The following is an 18,662-nucleotide window of genomic DNA, read 5'->3' on the forward strand; positions in this document are numbered from 1 at the left end:
GGCAGGCCGGCCGCAGCTGGAAAACTGGGGGCAGCGGGGGGGGGGGGGGGGGGGGGGAATGGCAGAGCCCTGAGGAGGCGGGGTCTACAGCAGAGGGGGCGGGGCATCCGAAAGCCTGTCTCTAGGATTTGGCATCTGTCCGCTTATTAACCAAATTTGTTTTAAACTGAGCAGAGTGGAGCCCTAGGCTGTGAGATGGGGCTGCTTCTCCGAGCACGTCATGGTTGTTGGGGAGACAGGCTGAGCGTAAGTATAAAGAGCAGTAGTAGACGTCTCACTTTTTAAACACACACGGAGGAACAGGTGCTTTCCTTTTGAACCCCTCCTCCAGCCCCATGTAACACCAAAACGTGGGCGTCCTTCATGTCAGCCCTGCCAGTTCCATCAACCCGTCTTCCGCCGCGGGCATCCTCCATCGTGGGCGCCGCGCCAGGGTTTAGTCAACCAGCCCCCCTCCGTGGACCAACATTTACAGCGGTTCTCTTGTTTCACGACTACAGATGATGTTGCCATACGTCACTGTCCCTACGTCTTTGTCCGCTTATATATAAGCCACCTCTGGCTTGCTCTTGGGCGAGTGTCCACACCTCTCTGAGCCTCAGTTTGCCCCTCTGTAACCTGCGGATGTAATGCAGGCCCCGCACAGCCCCTGTAAGGATGCCAGGGCTCCCTGGGCCACACTGGCTGCTCCCGGGGGGCACCTTGCAGGGACTGCTGCTGACAGGCTGCTCAGCCGGCATGTCACACCCCCTGCCCCTGTGGCCTTGAGGAGGGTCTCTGGAGCAGTGTGGCCGCTGCCCTTCTGGGACCGGGAAGCCAGGCACCTAGGAGGATTTGGGGGTGCCTGGCTTCCGATCTCTTCCTTATGGGAAGACTTTGGGCCCAGGAGATTGGGTCTGTCTGTGTCCATCTGATACCAGGGCAGCCCCTTCCCTTCTGGACCTCAGCTCCCAGAGGTGCCTTGAAGATGAAATGGAATAGCAGGGGCCAAGAGATGGGGGCCAGAGACTGAGCTGCTGGAGCAGGAGCAAAGGAGAGCAGCGAGTCTGTGCTGGGGAGGGCAGAAATGAGGCTGATGCAGGAAGGGGCCTGGGATGTGGCCATGGCCTTGTGACAGGGGTCCACTGAGACCCTCTACCCAGTTCATATACCCCCTGCCCCGCCCTGTCCCTGCAGACCTCTCACCATCCAGGGCAGGGATGACGGTCTTCCTCAAGGCCAGGACGAGCCCCAGCGGGCACCCGAAGAGGAAAAGGTCTGCGATCTCAAAGTCGAACTTCCCCACAGCCCCTGTGCCATCCAGCATGGTGGAGCTGCTCGAACGGCGGGAGCTGGGCTCATTCCTCAGCACGCTGGCATGGAGGCTGCAGATGGAGGGCCTCGTGAGGTCACACCACACCCCTTCTCAGCTCTGGCTTGCCCTCAGCCTCCCAAAGGAAGACCCCCGGGGGTCGTCAGGCCTAAACGAGGCTTGGCCCCTGAGCTCTCCTGCAGGTGTGGCTGCCCAGTGCCCACTGGGACACCTCTCTCGGGGTGCCACTGACTTTAGAACAGCCACCCCTGGTCGCTTCTGCCCCCCAACTCTCCCCCACCCCTGGACAAGCTGTTCCCTTGGGCCCAAGATGGCCCTCGGTATGTACAAGACCCCAGACGCACCCAACAAGCCACTTCCTCCTGGCCAAAGAGCCACGGGCCCAGCCCGGGCATCCCAGTCCCCTCGTGTCGGCCATCGGCACGACCTGGTTCACGTCCTCAATTCCGAGGCATCCCCCCCTCTCGGAGTCCCCCTCCTCACCTGGCCACAGGCCTCATGGTCAGACCCTCGGGGCCCCGCCGGCCCCACCCACCTGGACAGGAAGGCCTGGTGCTGCTGGATGGTATCCAGCTCGTAGGTGGATGAGTCACTCCTCTTCCGGGGCAACTGCCTTTTGGGGTCTTCGACACCATTGCTTCGGGGGATATCAATGTTGCTGCGGCTCAGGTGCCGGCTGCTCTCCAGGCCGCCACCGCCACTGCCTCCATGTGCCGCATTGACCAGGGTGCCGGGGGACAGCAGGTCAGTGTCCTGGAACAGCCCCGTGCAGGCTCACTGCCCAGCGGCCACTGGCCTGCGCCCAGCTTCAGTGTCCTCCCTCCCGACTCCAGGCCCTCTGGCCTCTGCCCAGCCAGCCTCTCACCCACAGCAGAGAGGGGAAAGCCCTGTCCCCCCCCCACCCCCCGCCCGCTGGCCGAGTCCCAACAGCTTCCGTTCCTGCCTGACCTGGCCACCCGGGTGTTTGGGACCTCTCGCTGGCCTCGCTGCCTTGCCCGGCCTTGCCCCCCCACCCCCTGCAGCGGAGGGCCCCCGGACCCCCTCCTGCCGGGAAGCTCAGAGGGGCTGCCCGCTCCACCTCCTGGGACCAGAGCCCAGCTCCCTACGGTGCAGACCCTGCTCCACCGCCCGCCAAAGCCTCATGTGCTCCAGGCTCCGTCCCGCTGCAGCTGCTCACCCGCCCTGTGCGCCCACCCCGGCGGCTCTGGGCCCCTGTGCTGCAACCTGGGCCCCCCGAGGTCCCCTGCTCTGGGGGCCGCGGGAAGCCGGTACCTGCACGCTGGCCACGCTGCCCCGGCGGCTGCTGCTTTGGCTCTCAGACACTGGCTGGTTGCTCTGGCATAAGGCATCGAACGCCAGGATGCCCCCGACGCAGTCCCCGATCAGGCAGACCTAGAGACGGAGAGGCGCCAGAGGCCCGGGTGCCCTTCCTGCTTGCTGGGGCGGCAGCCGGGGAGGGCCGTCGCCACCCTGCCCTGCGGGGCTTGTCTGCCCTTCTCCCGCCCCACGACTCACCTGCCCGTTGAAGGTCATGCCCTCCTGGGACTTGATGAAGTCCCCATAGGCAAGGTTGGTCCGCTGAATCACCGTGGCGATCGCCTCCTGGTACTGGGGTGAGGACGTGGCCAGCAGGGGCAGGGCAGCCAGGGGGATGTGGTCCTGGCTGCTGGACAGACAGCCTTCATCGTGGCTGTAGGGGCTAAGGCTGGGGGAGGGGGCCCGATCAGGAGAGAGCAGGCAGGGCCCCCCCCCCCCCGCCGACCACAGCAGCAGGCCTGCCACCCGAGAGCCTCAGCTGTGACTTGGCCAACCTCACGGGGTCGCTTCTGGGCCCGGCCCTGGAAGGCTGGGTAACAAGGCGGGGGTGGGGGGGCGGGTAAGGCCTTGTGTCTCAGGGGCAGGTCTACATGCCCATATCGCAGATAGGGCAACTGAGGCTCAGCCTTAGGCCCGGGGCCCCTCCTCTGTAAGCCCAGCCATCTGCATAAGTTTTGGTCACCTCCAGACAGAAGGGGCTGGATGATAAGTCTGGACATCGAGACGGGGTTCCTGACTCTAGGGGAGCAGCCTGACCCCTGGGGCCAGGTGCTTTGGGGCAGGTGGTCTGGGTCCTATGCACTCACTTGGAGACTAGGGCAAAGGCATCAGAGCAGATGGGCGGGCAGGGCACCAGGCGGATGGCAAGGCGGCCCAGGGCGCTGGGGTAGTGCACGCGCATGACGGTGTCGAACACGGTGGCGATGGTGTTGGTGTCACCCTGCTTGGAGCTGGGGTCCCCAGCGCCCGTGTCCAGGATGGTGCCTCCGTGCAGCACCAGCAGCAGCACGTGGATCTTGGAGGCCGGCGCGGCCAGGGGTGGGCTGACCTCGTCCTGCATGGGTTGGCGGGGTGTCAGCTCCCCGGGGGCTCAGCTCCTTGCTGGGCCCCTGTCACCCCAGGGGAGGCCCGTCTGGCCCATTGCTCCCTCTCCGAAGCCCCATTTCAGTTCCTCAGCTACAGGGCCTGGTGTTGGCCACCCCAGCCCCTTCGCCTGGGGAGGCTGAGATGGTCCCTCTGCTCCTCCCCACGAGCAGCCCTGACTCCCTCCCATCAGCCAGCCTGACCAGGGGCTGAGGATGAGCCTCCGAAACACAGATTCCACTTTCCATCAGGGGGCCCAGGCAGCAGCTTCCAGCCTTGGCGAGGAGGCACTGGCCCCTCCCCTGTGGGCCTCTGGAGCCTGCCTGCCCTCCATGCGTCTGCACCCAGGGCAGCCTCAGCCTGGGCGGGCGGTGACCCTGGGCACTGGGCCTGCAGCTCTGAGCTCTCCCCCATCTACACGGGGCTTCCCTTCTGTCCCCTGTGCTGCCATTCCCAGACTGTCTCAAAGACCAAGGTCTCCAAGCATCTTAGAGCAGAGAGGGAATGCAGGTGTGCCTGTCCGAAGCCCCCTAATTTGGGAGGGGCTAAGGATCCCCTCCTGCTGGTCAGGCCTGCGTGTGAGGTCAAAGTGAGACCTGAGACTTGTACACATTTGCACGGGGTATGGGACTATTCTATTTACAGCCGAGGTGGTAGTGGCCCAGAGAGGCCGAGAGACTTATCTAATGTCACACAGCACATCGGTGCCAAGCTGGCCCGGAACCCAGAGCTGCTGCCACCGGTTCAGTGTTCTCCTGCGAACCCTGGCTGTGGCCGCATCCTCAGGGGCCTTTCTCCACCTTAACGTCTGGTGTGTGACTGTGGGAGCTAGAACCAGGGCCCAAGAGAGGCCACTGGTGAGTACTCGCCTTGCCTATATTATGTCCAGGCGTGTGGGGGACAACCGGCCCTGAACTGGGCCACTGGAGGGTGTCGGGGGTGGGGGGCAGCAGTGGACCCAAGTATCAACAAAGAGCCCAGGCGGGGAGTGGGCAGGACAGGCCCTGGACCCAGGGGCTGGTGAGGCTGCCAGGAAACACAGGGACTGGGCCGGCCCAGGAGCCACCGAGCAGTGAACGAGGAAGGCAGGCTGGTGGGCGGTACGGGGTCTGGAGCCGAGGCAAGACTGGGCTGCCTCATCCCCAAGAGGAGACCGGTCATTGGCCAGGTGTGGGCCACGGGGCCTGGGCAGGAACACATGCCCGACAGAGCGTGGGAATGATTCCTGCCCCCACATGAGATTGCCCGCCACTGGCCGGCCTGGGCAGGAATGAATTCACGGCCTGGGCAGCGCAGGGCAGGGCCACCAGCCGCCCAGCCCAGCCGCCAGAAGAAGCTACTACACTGCCCCAAGGGCTTATCAACACAGCCAGGCCAGGCGCTCAAGGAAGGCCTGTCTCAGGGCCGCCTCACCATCACCCAGTTAGGGAGGTGGAGTCCAGCGGTCCTCAGAAACCCAGGACGGGCAAGGGTGGGCAGCGAGAGGCCTGAGCCTATCTCCTGGGACCCAGCACTGCAGGCTGGGACTATTCAGGGACTCCCAGAGGCCAACTGGAGACATGGCTCTCCTCCCATTGGTGCCTAATACTGGGGCACACCCACCCGAGACTCAAACCCTGTAGGAACAGACCCCGAGGGAGGTGCAATGTGGCAGTGGGCCTGGGAGCCGTGAGGCCAGCTCTGGAGAGCCGGGCGTCCCCGTCAGTGTCTCCGTGAAGCCGTACCCCCTCCACAAGGCAGGGAGAGGAGGCTCCGGTTTGGGGGCTATTGCAACCCAAGGGATCTGACTCTGGATGGCCGTGCCCAGAACTGGTGCTTGGTTCCAACGCACATCCTGAGGCAGATCTAGAGCCCGAGGCCCCTTCTGCGCCTCCCGAGGGGGCCGTCAGAGCTGTGTGCGCCCTAGGTGGGGAGGGGGCTCCATGTGCTTTATCTTGCCATTAACTGGCAATTGGAAATCAACTCCCCTTGTCCCGGTTTGCCTTCTAGAAAAGCCCACGTTGACCCCGGACCGCAGAGTAGAAAACCCCAAGTCGGGGAGGGTGGTGTGGATGCTGCTCCTCCTCCGTGGCACCTGGCCCAAGCTCCCCAGGGGTCCCGAGTTCCCAGAGGTGCTGTTCCCACCTTGGGCAGCTTGAGGTGAGAGCGGCGTGGTGACCGTGAGCAGTGCGGTGACCGCAGCGTGTGACAGCCCTGCTCGGCCCTGACTCCCACCCCCAGTGCAAACAGCTCTGACCGCCCACAGCTGGAGGAGGAGAAGGGGCGTGAGCCCCGTGCAAAGAACCCCCGAAGCGGACATAGGCGCTCTACCAAGACAGCTTTATTGGACACCGGGAGCCCTGTGGGGCCCCAGCGGGGTGGCGGCCGCTCACTTCTGCCTAGACGACTTTCGCTTCCTCCCCTCCCATCTTATTTTCTTCAGCAAATGCGGAAAGGCTGGGTACAAGGTGAACATCTGTTTTTTGGTCTGGAATTTACAAGTTTCTCCTTTCACTTTCCACTGGCGGAGCTGGGTCAAGGCCTTCTTTGGGGGCCGCCTGCAGTCCTTCTTGGTTCTCAGGGACGTCGGGGCAGGGAGTAAAGGAGCCCCCAGGCCTCTCTCTGATGGCGCCTAGGCCAGTGGGGACGTGAGGTGGTGGGTGGCCGAGTTCTGCCTCTGCAGCCCCACGGGACCCGTCCTTTGAGCTCAGCCGCCTCCCCCTGCAGCCCCGGAGGGCCCCCGGCAGCCCAGCCCCTGGCCCTCTGCCCCCCTGGGCACCCACCTCGATGATGTTCAGCTGCTCCACACTGGAGGCCACTCTGAATTCAGGGGCGCTCTGGCGATAGAGACCGTCTGCAACACATAAGCAGGGGGTGCTGTGAGCAGAGGGGCAGCCGGGCAGCCCCAGGCCCACAGGACAGAGGCAGTGACCGTGACTAGTGGGGCCGTGGGTACTCCCACCCCTCCTCCCCGATGCCCAGCGCTGCACAGAAGCTGGGTCAGAGAGGAGGGGCCTGGCCTCTGCAGCCCCCCTCCCCAGGCCCTGCAGCAGCCCCCCGCCAAACTCAGGTACCCTGTGTATCCTCCGGCTCAGGGCTTTCAATTTTGTCCATGAGGTCATTGGAGTTCCACTTGGTGATGTCCTTGGGGAATATTTCCTCTGAGTCGGACAGGTCCTCTGCGGGGAGACAGCAGGGCTTCAGCAACCCTTGGAGGGCAGGGACCGAGGAGTGCGGGGAGGCCCGGCTGGGAGGTGCAGGGCCTCGCTGTGGCCACTCTGGGGGCTCCCCGCCCCTCTCTGGCCTGTGTCCACCTCCGTGCTTGCTTCCGCCCCTCCCTTCCTGAGCAGGATGAACCCATGACCGACATCCAGGGGGCTTCTGCTTGACCTTTTCTAAAAACTGTGATAATTTTCACGTAACATAAAATTCACCATTTAAACCCCTTTAAGGTGACCTGTCGTACGTTCCCGACGCTGTACAACCACCACCTCTGTCTGGTTCCAGAGCATTTCCATCTCCCCGAATGGACACCTTGTACCCCTTAAGCAGTTGATCCCCGTCCCCTCCCCCAGCCGCTGGAGGCCACTGATCCACTTCCTGTCTCTATGGATTTGCCTGTTCTGGACATTTCACTGAATGGAATCCTACAACGTGTGGTCTTTTGTGTCTGGCTTCTTTCACCGAGCACCATATCGCCAAGCTCCATGCACGGTATGGCAGGTGTCCATGGTTCCCTCCTTTCTACGGCTGAATCCTATTTCACTGTATGGATGGACCACGTTTTGTCTCTCCACCCTTCAGCTAATGTCCCTGACCGTTCTCAACGTCCACAAATGGACAGCCTCGCTGTGGGCGCTTCCATCCATTACTCTTGTTTCTGCTTTGCTGAGAACAGCAGCCTGGGGTACTGCTGGGTTGGGAGGCGGCTGTCTGGGCGCTGGCGGGCACGGGTCCCTCCTCCAGCCCCGCATCCCACTGAAGGGCACTTCCCCGGCCACTTTCACGCTGGCCTCTCCTGCTTTGCTAACTCTTCTCTCTTCCAGCTTTTTCTAAAGTTTCTCTGTTAGATGTGCATTTCCCCCCTGTCAGGGACTCACAGCCAGGAGAGGGTGCACCTCTTGCCCAAAGAGGTGGGCATGGGTGGGAGGCCCAAAATACCTTTCCTCCCCCCCTGGGGAGGGCCCGGGTGCAGAAGGAAGCTCAGGAACCACCTACCACCATTCCAGCTCAGATCCCTTTTGCCTGGACACTGATTCCCCAAGTTCTCCCTCAAGGACCGGCCAGTTAATGAAAATACCATAATCAGGTGGCCCCTCTGCCTGCTCCAGGCCACGGCTGCCCCGTGAGGGGCTCTGGCCTGCCCTGGCCCTGCTCAGTGTCTATGGGCAAGCCCCTGTCCCCCTCCGAGCCTGTGTCCTGCCTCGTCAACCACAAGCTGGAAACCAGTCTCCACAGACCTGTCTGCCGGTGGAGAGGAAGAGCCAAGGTAGGAAGCACGTGAGTGTTTTAGTGAAGTTGACCCTTGAACAACACAGGAGCTGGGGCGCCGACCCCCCAACACAGTCGAAAATCCACTTCAAACTTTTGATTCCCCAGAAACTTAACTACTAATAGCCTCTGTTGACCAGAAGCCTTACGGGTAACAGAGTCAATTAACACGGATTTTGTATGTCATATGTATGACATTCCATAGTCTTACAATAAAATAAGCTAGAGAAAACACGTCATTAAGAAAATCATAAAGAGGGGCGCCTGGGTGGCTCAGTCGTTAAGCGTCTGCCTTCGGCTCGGGTCATGATCTCGGGGTCCTGGGATGGAGCCCCGCGCCGGGCTCCCTGCTCCCTCTCCCTCTGCCTGCCGCTCCCCCTGCTTGTAATGTGTTCTTTCTCTCTGTCAAATAAATAAATAAATCTTTAAAAAAAAAAAAGTACTTACTACAAACTATTCTGACCTATGTCATTTAAGAAAAAAATAGATTTTGCGACCCATTAATGCCTCAGGCAATTTGAAAAACACTGCTTTGAGATTTTTTTTTTGAAGTTTTTTTAAAATTTAAATTCAGTTGGGGCGCCTGGGTGGCTCAGTCGTTAAGCGTCTGCCTTCAGCTCAGGTCATGATCCCGGGGTTCTGGGATCGAGCCCCGCATCGGGCTCCCTGCTCGGCGGGAAGCCTGCTTCTCCCTCTCCCGCTCCCCCTGCTTGTGTTCCTGCTCTCGCTGTGTCTCTCTCTGTCAAATAAATTAATAAAATCTTAAAAAGAGAGAAAAGAAAATCATAAAGAAGAGAAAACACACTGATGGTACGGTACTTATCAGAAAAAATCCACATGTACGTGGATCTGTGCCGTTCCAACCGTGTTGCTCGAGGGTCAACTGTTCCCGCATCTTCCCAGCAAAGGCGGGTGATTCAGGAGGCTGTATGTTCACTGTGCTTATTTTGGGATTGGTGGGAAAATGGGCATTTCCCATATTTCCTGCTTGTTTGCATTTGCTAAGGTTCCTACGTGAGATGGACAACCATTGAACCAAGAACAAAACAAGGTCATTACAAAGATTTAGAAAATTGTAAGATGCCATGCTTATGTCAAGCTTCTTATGGAAATAAACCCAATGTGGCACAAAGGCCCCGTCTGAGTATGAATCCATCCTACATCCATGGCCGGGGTGAGCCTGAGGCCCCCGACTCCTGGGGATTTCATCTCATCCTCTGCCCTGACCCTCTCAGATCCTCCCTCCCGTCCCCGGGAAGAGCCACTTACCATGAGCGTCGAAATACTCGTCGTCTGAGCTCTCGTCTGAGTCCCGGGCGATACTCTGCATCCTCCACTCGGAGATGCTGTGGCGGGAAGGGCTGGCTGGAAGGCAAAACCTCAGGCTGACTGACCAGCCAGCTGGGCTAGGCCAGAGCAGGGCCAGGAGGGCTCGGGGGAGAAGGGAGAAGGGAGGGGTGGAAGCTCCTGGAACTTTCAAGAAGGTCCCACATGCATGTGTCCCAGGGAGGACAAGGGACTGGGAGGGTATTGGGTATCAGGCCAGGACGTGCAGTCACGCAGGCCAGGGTCCACTCCTGTGCTCTTGCCTGGGGTCTGCCCGGCGGGGGGGAGCCCCAGAAATTCTCCTGCAGCAGAGCAGATAGGACTGTACGGTACTCTCAGGAGGTGAGTGACATAAAAGGTTATCGACATATATACATCCACAGAGCCCTTCAGCACAGAGACAGGCCAGCCTGGCATGGGGAAGCTGGATTTGCAGAGGAGACTCCTGGCCATACACGGGATACCCTGGTTTTTCCAACCAGCCACAGCACTTTTGCCAAAGTTCTCCCGAAAAAGGCCTTTCTCAGGATCTAAAGGTTTTTCAGGCTCCTTCAGCCTGGCTCCTGCCACAGGAGCAGAGACCCCTCCTGGGCGTGCTGGGGGTACCCACCCAGACTCCCTCCCATCCTGGGAACCCTGGTTCCTCAGAGCTGTAGCTTCGGGGCCCCAGGAGAGGCTGGGAGCTGGGTTCCCCCATGGCCGGCCTGTCTTACCTGGCCCTTGTAGGTGAGTCCAGGGTCACCTGCTACGGGGGGAGGCACTGTGGGCTCGCTCTGAGCTGGGGGGCTACCAGCAGAATGGTTCTGACTCCCCACAGGTGTGGCCCACAAGGTTGGGAAGCAAGAGTCCATGTCTGGAGTCAGAATTATCTGGCCGTGGCAGGGGCTGGCTGCTGTGGATGGGGGTGAGGGCTGTCCTGGGGTAGACTCGTGGAAGGTAGAGGCCCCCTCCACCTGGAGAAAGGGGGTGCTATGCGCCCCGGGGCTCACCTCCCCGCTTGGAGGACCGTGAGGACTTGGAGGACGTGGACCACTGTTTCTTGAGTCCCCGGCCTGCCAAGGGTTCCCCGCTGCTGCTGCTGGGCTGGGGGGTCTCCCCAGGGACCTGGGCCTGGCTGGCTTCGTCCTTGGCCAGCTCTGCAGCCTCCTCGTCATCTTCGTTGAACTGGGCCATCTTGCGGGACAGCATGAGCTGCGCCTCCTTCTCCAGCTCCCGGATGTTCTCCATGTTCAGCCCATACCACTCATCCTGCCAGCACCAGGCCTGCCGGTGGGCCCTCACCATCACCTTCCGCAGGCCTGCCCCCAGGCGATGGCGGGGGCAGGAGGGGGAGACAGGAGAGACGTTAGCCCCCAGGGCTGGGCGTGGGGCTAGGAGGCACCCCGAGGTTATACCCATTGTGTGGTTGTGGGCAAATCACTGCCTCCCCGTGCCTCAGTTTCCCCATCTGTAAATGAGGGGTCTGGCTCACAGATGGCCTCACGAGGTTCTATAATTGGAGCAGAGTGGCCTCCTGAGGGATCGTGGCTGCTCAGAAGCCCACGCTGAATTTTGGGGGGATTCCTGCCCCAGGGGGAGCTAGAGGAGGACTCCCCCACCGTCTCCTGCCTCAGTGTCTAGTACACTTTTGCTGTCGAATTTCCACATGGAAATCAAGTTCCCGTTCAAAGTGGGTTGGTCCTTTTTCACAAATAGAACATATATACATATAAAATAAGATGCAAAATAAGACAAAGTAAGACGTAGAAGAATATATCATGCAAGTCAAATGATGAAAATGAGATCGCTTTCAAGGTATAAAGGATAATAAAAGAACTTTAGAGACAGAAGGCAGAGGGGGTTGCCTTGGGCTGGGGGTGGGCGTGGGGGTGACTGTGAACATGAACAAAAGACTGGGGTGATGGAATGTTCTAGAACCGTGTGCACGACTGAATATACTGCCACTTATAGAACTGTCCTCTTACAAGGGGGGGAAGTGTATGGTATGCAAAATTAGGCCTCGATAAAGCTCACTAAGAAAACATTAAGAAGAAAGAGAGCATCATCCCTATCCACACCACCCAGTGAGGGAGCAGACGCGACCAGAAGCAGGGAGCCCTGGGATGGCCGTCCTGGACACCCTCTCCTCCCGCCCGCTCCAGGCTCATTTACTTTCCTCTCCTTTTGCAGCCCACAGATGTGTTTTCCTACCTGACACGTTAGGCTGGTGTGCATGTTGCTGACATTTACATGTCTGCGTCACGCTGCATGTCTTTTCCTGCCATTTGTGGGTTTTTTTTGGGTGAGTTTCAGGTTTGTTGCTGTCTGGTATTTATTTGTTTGCAATGCCATTTTGTTTATTCCTTCTTTTGCTATTGGGCCTTTGGCTCACTTTCATTGTCTGTCCACTTAGCTTTTACAAATCTGCTGCTCTGAACATTCTGGAATGTGTACAAGAGTTTCTCTGGGGGGCAAACCCGGGAGGGATGTCACTGGATCTCGGGGCATGCATCTTCCACTTTCCTAGAGAAAGTGGAGTGGCTTTCCAAGTGGTCAGGCCATGTCATGTCCTCGGGCTGGTCTCCGGTGACACTTCCTCCTGGCTCAGGCCACTCTGCCTCCCCTGCAACCCTTCCTAAATCCCTTGACCTTCTGCGCTCTCCTTCAGCCAAGACTGTCTCTGCGCCCCAAGTCCTGGGCCATGGCCTCAGGCACGGCACCCTTGGGTCCCACACTGAAGAGACCGTCTGCTGCGATGCCCCTGCCCGTTGCTGCAAGAATGTCAGCTCAGGTCTCGGGCAGCTGGGACGGGAGACCTGGGCTCTCTGCTTCCTCCTCTGCAAGCGGGGGTAACATGGCTATCCTCATCAGTCACTGTGAGCTGATAGGACACACGCGACGCACACTATCAAGAGTGTGGCTCTGTTCACAGCTAAACCCAAACCCTGATTCTTGGAGTCAAAAGATACCTGCCCAGATGCCACTCCCGGATCATGAGCCTGGGGCTGGGTCAGGCCCTTGGCACTGACCTCATGCCATGACCTGGGGGGCAAGTAGGGTGCTAGGGGAGAGAGGAGCCCCAGGTTGGGCCCATTGGTCCCATTGGTGTGAGGACCCCATGGTGTCCAAGACCCTCTGCCCCCACGACACCCAGCCCATGGGGGAGGCGGAGCTGCAGTCGGCCTGGTGCAGGTAAGCAGCAGGGAGGCTGTCTCCTGGGGCTACTGCCCCTCAGGGGGTCGGCACTATATATAAGCTATGAACACAAGCCAGAGTGTCTGGGGACATGCTCTGGGGCTTCTTAAGCAGACAACCAACATATACTGCCTGTCACCTCTAGGTGCCCGGCAAGTAGTCAAGATACACCCTGCGGGAAGCTGCACATGGGCTTTGGGTCGTCTTTCAGGAATAAGAGGGAAACGTCGAATCACAGCTGGATGAAGAGGGAGGCAGCGGGCACGGGCGAGCTCACCGGTGTCATGGATGAACCTCTCGATCTTGGACTGCATGCCCCAGTAGCGAAACTCCACCTTGCAGAGCTTGTAGGCACACATGATGGGGAAAACCTGCTGTTTGTACTCCTCGATCCAGTTGTCAGACAGGGGCCCCCTCTGTGTCTTGATCGAGCGGAACAGCTTGGGGTCCTCTTCCGTCTTATACTCGTTGGGGGGCACGGGGTCCTTGACAATGTCGATGAAGTCTGTGGGGAGAGCCTGCCAGTGGCCACTTCTGCCCCACCTCCACCCCACCCCTCCCTTTTCAGTGCCCTCCCCGTGTCCCCGCCACCCGCAAAGCCTCACAGGCCTCTGGGCCTCATATGCCGTAGGGCCGAACATGGGACTGGGGATGCTGCTCTGGGCCACTCTGACCTTGAGCTCTCCCGACCTCAGGGCCTGTGTCCTCCTGTGACTCTAAGCAGTTAATCAGGTGAAGAGCTGAGGAGGCATGGGGAGATGAATTTCCACAGGGGATGTGGGATAGGAGGGCGGTGGTGGCGGGCGGCGGCGAACGGAAGAGAAGGCCAGGAAGAGCTTCCCAGAGAAAGTGGCGTTTCAGCTACAGGAGCAGAGCAGTGAAGCCAAGAAGGCCCCGCAGCACGGGATGCGAGAGTTTGGGGAGCCGCCAGAGTGTCTGTATGGGGGAGGGGACAGCGATGCAACCTCTTCTCACCAGGCTGCGGGGTAAGTGGCCCCATATTCTACTTATATTTACACAGTGGCTTTAAGGCAGGCTGGCTGCTAGGAGCCCGTCTTCGATCAGAGGGGAGGAGACCGGCAGGAGGTGTCAGACCTGAGCCGGTCCTGAGAGTGGGTAGTGGAGGCCATAGGGCTGGGGGCTGGTGGGACCTGGCTGGGTGTGGGATGGGGGCTGAGAGAAATAGCAGCAAGTCTGGGAAGGACCTGGGCCGCACTACTCTTTGGCACACGCTTCTTCCCACTGTGCCCCCCCCGAGGCACGTGGGTGTTACACAGGGCTGGGCACACACCTGGGGTACATAAATCCCAGGACAGAGTTCGTGGCTCAGAGAGCCCCTTTCCCGGATGTATGGGGATGATGGCATGGGGGGCGGGGGTGCTGGGCCCTGGCCAGGCTCCGGCTGTCTCGTCTCCCCGCTCGCCGGCCTGCATGGAACCATGCCGTGGTTTGCAAACACAGACGTGGGCTCCACTGAAACCAGCAAGGGGTCAGGAGCGGCCCAAGGGCCGTGGCCTCCGGCGGGGACAGAGATCCTTCCTGGAGCAGGCCACATGCACGGCCTGTGTGGGCAGGCAAAGGCCAAGGGGCAAGGGGCGGGCTGGGGTGGGGTGGGGATGAGTCTTATTACAGAGACTTAGGAGCCACGGCAGGTGGCCTCTGGAGGGAGCCCGTGGGGCTCAGGCCATGTCTGAGGCTGGCCGGACCTGAGCTGGTGGAGGGCCTGTATCATGCTGGGTCCGTCTCTCCTGTTGTGGGTAGAATGTGTACCCCCTGCCCCCTGCCCCGCCCCCCATTCATATGTCGGAGTCCTGACACCCCAGTTCTTCAGAATGTGACCTTATTTGGAGATAAGGCCTTTAAAGACGTAATCAAATTAAAATGAGGTCATTAGGGTAGGAGGCCCTACTCCACGATGACTAATGCGCTTATAAATAGGGGAAATTCGGACACAGACAAGCGCACATAGGGAGAATGCCACGTGAAGATGAGGGAGAGACTGGGGTGATGTGTTTCCAAGCCAAGGAATGCCAGAGATCACCAGCAGCCACCAGAAGCTAGGGGCAGGGCCCAGAACAGATTCTCCCTCAGTGACCCCAGGAGACAGCCCCACTTCTGGCCTCGAGACCGTGAGACCATGCGCATCTGTGTTTAAGTCCCCCGTCTGTGGTCCTTGGTTGCGGCAGCCTGGGCAGACTAACATAGCTCTAGAACCCTGGTGGGGCCTGAAAACTCCAGCAGGAGGGAGGGGGCCGGGTGAGGGCGCCCAGGGAAAAGCCCTTCCTGCCCCTCAGAGGCTGCCTGAGAGCGTGATCCCGGGGCCCTGGCAGCCACCTGTCCAACACGGGTCGCGCACCTGCCGGCAGCGCCCGCATGGCAGCTCGCGCTATAGGGCCTGGAACCCATAGGTTGCAGACCAGGGGCTGCTGGGCTGCAGGGGGCCCGCAGATGTGGTCTGTGTGGCCAGCATACGTTTATTTAGGAACTGGAAGATTTCACATGCAAATCCTGATTTCTGGCCTCTCTTAAAAAAGATTGAACACACAGGGCTGTCTCCTCATGACAGAGTGAGGTGGAGGGCAGCGGAGCAGAGACCACCTACCATCAAGGGGACACAGCCCGCCCAAGCCCACTGCACTCAGGTTCGGCAGTCAGCCTGAGGTCCCCCCACCCCCACCCCCCTGAGCACACATCTGCACTCCGGGGAGGGGGACGCCTTGAAGGGGTGCAGGGAAGGGGCTTGAGTGGGGAAGGCACCCAGCGTCGGTGTGCACTTCAGGAACATGGGGCCAAGGAGGCTGGTCCTGCCTCCCCCAGTGCCCAGTGCTTGCTTGGACTCTGACCTCCCCGCCTAGGACAGGAGCCAGCCTGGAGCCTGCCAGGCTCAGAGACCAGGTCACGCAGGCAGGAAGAGCCAGGAAGTGGCCCTATGGGGCTCTGGCCCTCCCCGGGGTGGGAGGGCTGCGGTAGTGGTTACCGATTGTCAGCTGGTTCTTCTCCACAGGAGACAAGCTGAACACATTCGGGTTTTCTCCAGCATCCGTTTTATAAAAGGTTTCGATGTCAATGGAGAATTTCTCCACAAAGGGGCAAGTGAACCTGTGTACGGAAGGAAAGCACACGTCAGGACCGGTGGCTTGCAGGGCTGGCTGTGGGATGGCTGGGTCAGGGCCTGCTGGACCCCACTGGGCACGAGAGGCAGAAAGGGCTGGAGTGGTGGCCGAGATTCGCCTGTCCTGGCCACCTCGGGAACCCTCCCCTTGTCCCAAGAACTGCCGAGGCCAGGCTGTGGGGAGGGGGGGATGTGTTTAGGGGGAAGAGGGAGACATTATAGGAAGCTGCCAGAGACCCTGTGGCCATCGTCCACATGTGTAAAGCACGGTAGGGACACAGGCACACACAGACATGCCACAAGAATCCAGACTAGCACTCTGTGACATGTCACGTCCCAAACCCCCCACCCCCGAGCCACCAGGTCTGGCAACAAGGCAACAGCCCCTCTCTCTTGGCTGGAGATGAGCTCACAGGAGGAAAGTGCCTCTGGGAAGAGAAATAACCTCAGTAGATCCTCTGACAAGCCCAGGTCCTCACCCAGTGGGGGGTGACTCACGGGGACCCCCACCTATACAGCTGTGGGTGGCCAGCTGAGAGCAGCCCCCGTCTGTTCTACTCAGCTACCCTGGATGGGTGAGGGTGGGGGCATGGAGTGAAGAGCCTCCTTTCTTTGGGAATCCAAAGAAAGCCCCATTCAAAGTGGAATATAATAAAACAATGTCACAGGTGCTGAAGGTCTCAGGGTTGGAGGGAATCTCTGGGCCATCTGGTCTATCCTTGGTTCATGTTTCTTCCCAGATGGTCGGTTAATGGTCCCCCATTGTTAGGTGATTATTAACAGGGGTTTGTATTCCCTGAGCCTTCCCAGAGGGCAAAGGGGTCTCAGGTGACCCTCGCTTGCCTCATGCCTTCCCAGCCTTCCTGGGGCAGGTGGAGAGGGATCTAGGTGTTGACCCTCCCCTCTCTTGCCTGATCCCTGAGGACAGAGGCTCCTGGAACAGAGGCTCAGCTCCCCAGGAGCCTGGGCTCCTTGGAGTGTGGAGGGTGAGCCTGCCTAGGGGGCCACCCCCAGGGTTCCTTCCCTGCCCAACAGCTCGGGGTGTGGGGAAAGGCCCACCTGGTTCGGGTGTAGGGGTAGGCGTTCCAAGACTCCTCAACCACCCTCAGGGCCGCCTTGGGCAGGATGGAGCGGAACCAGCTGGGGATGTGCATGCCCACATGGTACACCTTGTGTGTGTACTGCCCAGAGCCGCCGGGGCCGTCTGTGTATGGCCGGTTCTCCAAGATCTCCACGCCGCTGCCCTCGCCATATGTCTCGTTCCGGCTCTTCTTCTGCGGGGACAAAAGTGCTTGTGATGGGTTGGGGCCAGAGCACTCTGCAGAAGGGAAGGGGCCGAGGAGACCAGGCCAAGGGGCGTTGAGAGGAGGAAGGGCTTTGGCCAACCAGGCTGGCTTTTCCTGTGTCACTTCTGGACCCCCAAATCCAGACCCAGACTCCACCCGCCCCCAGCACTCCTACAGGAGACTGAGCAGGGGTTGATTTCCCTCCGAGCTCCAGCACTGCAAGTGCACAGTCCTCCCTTTGACCCCCATCGGTCCCAGGACTGACAGGGTTCTCAAGATCAGAAACCAGACGAGGATGCCCGCTCTCTTCCTTCTATTCAACACTGTACTTGCAGGGTCTAGCCCAAGAAATTAGTCAAGAAAAAGAAATGATCAGAGGCACTCAAATTGGAAAAGAGCAAGTAAAGCAATTTCAATCTGCCAATGACAAAATCCCAAATACAGAAAATCCTAAAGAATCCCCCAAACCTGTTAGACATAATAAATGAAATCAGCAAAGTTGCAGGATGCAAAATCCACACACAAAAATAAGCAGTGCAGAAAGGAAATTAAGAAACCATTTCCATTGACAAGAGCACTCAAAAGAATAAAATACCTTGGATAAATTTAACAAGGTGGTGAAACACTTACATGCTAAAACTATAAAACACTGCCAAAAGAAAATAAAGATCTAAATAAATGGAAAGACAGCCATGTTCATGCATTGGGAGATTTAACATTGTTAAGATGTCAGTATTCCCCAAAGCAATCTAAAGATCCAATGCAATCCCTGTCAAAATTCCCAGTGGCCTTTTTGGTAGAAATGGAAAAACTGATCCTAAAACCAGGAAGGATCAGTGAAGGATCTCAAAGAGCCAAAACAATCTTGAAAACAAAACAAAGCATAGTTGGAGCATTTACACTTTCCTACATAAAATCTTGCTACAAAACTACAGTAACCAAAACAATGTAGCATTGGCATAGGATAGATCCAAAGAAAAGGGTCGAGAGTCTAGAAATAAACCCATATATCTATATACTAAATGCACTGATTTTCAACCAGAGTGCTGAGATCTTTCAGTGAGGGAAAGAAGTCTTTTCAACACATCCCAGTATATTGCTGGGACAATTTGCATATCCACATGCAAAACAATGAAGTTGGATCCCTACCTCACATCACATATAAGGACTGATTCAGGGCCACCTGGATGGCTCAGTTCTTAAGTGTTTGCCTTCGGCTCAGGTCATGATCCCAGGGTCCTGGGATCGAGCCCCGCATCGGGCTCCCTGCTCAGCGGGAAGCCTGTTTCTCCCTCTCCCACTCCCCCTGCTTGTGTTCCCTCTCTCGCTGTGTCTGTCAAATAAATAAATAAAATCTTAAAAAAAAAAAAAGACTGACTCAAAATGGATCAAAGACCTAAATGTAAGAGTTTAAGCTATACAACTCTTAGAAGAAAACATAGGAGTAAATCTTCATGACCTTGGATGTGACAATGGTTTTTAAAATATGGTACCCAACGTATAAGCAACCAAACAAAAAACAGATAAATTGGACTTTATAAAAATTTTTTTTTATTCTTATGTTAATCCCCATACATTACAT

The 18,662-nt window shown here is 58.4% G+C and overlaps 1 protein-coding gene across 2 annotated transcripts in view; it reads right to left on the reverse strand.

The window, feature by feature from the left end:
* Positions 1–18,662, reverse strand: part of PITPNM2 (phosphatidylinositol transfer protein membrane associated 2) — a 133,945-nt gene that overhangs the window by 8,592 nt on the left and 106,691 nt on the right. The window contains exons 4-15 of one of the 2 annotated variants that reach the window (XM_081802358.1): positions 16,854–17,068; positions 15,660–15,781; positions 12,960–13,187; positions 10,498–10,806; positions 9,452–9,547; positions 6,766–6,870; positions 6,475–6,545; positions 3,436–3,683; positions 2,828–3,017; positions 2,585–2,704; positions 1,848–2,065; positions 1,186–1,364 (exon numbers count right to left, since the gene is read on the reverse strand). In XM_081802358.1, the coding sequence (XP_081658484.1) occupies positions 1,186–1,364; positions 1,848–2,065; positions 2,585–2,704; positions 2,828–3,017; positions 3,436–3,683; positions 6,475–6,545; positions 6,766–6,870; positions 9,452–9,547; positions 10,498–10,806; positions 12,960–13,187; positions 15,660–15,781; positions 16,854–17,068 (2,101 nt within the window). Of the gene's footprint in view, positions 1–1,185; positions 1,365–1,847; positions 2,066–2,584; positions 2,705–2,827; positions 3,018–3,435; positions 3,684–6,012; positions 6,180–6,474; positions 6,546–6,765; positions 6,871–9,451; positions 9,548–10,497; positions 10,807–12,959; positions 13,188–15,659; positions 15,782–16,853; positions 17,069–18,662 lie in introns of those variants that run through there. The other variant, XM_081802357.1, reaches the window with a different exon arrangement.

Source organism: Leptonychotes weddellii, chromosome 13 (genome assembly GCF_054177405.1).
Source record: "Leptonychotes weddellii isolate Sample4059 chromosome 13, ASM5417740v2, whole genome shotgun sequence".
NCBI lineage: Eukaryota > Metazoa > Chordata > Mammalia > Carnivora > Phocidae > Leptonychotes > Leptonychotes weddellii.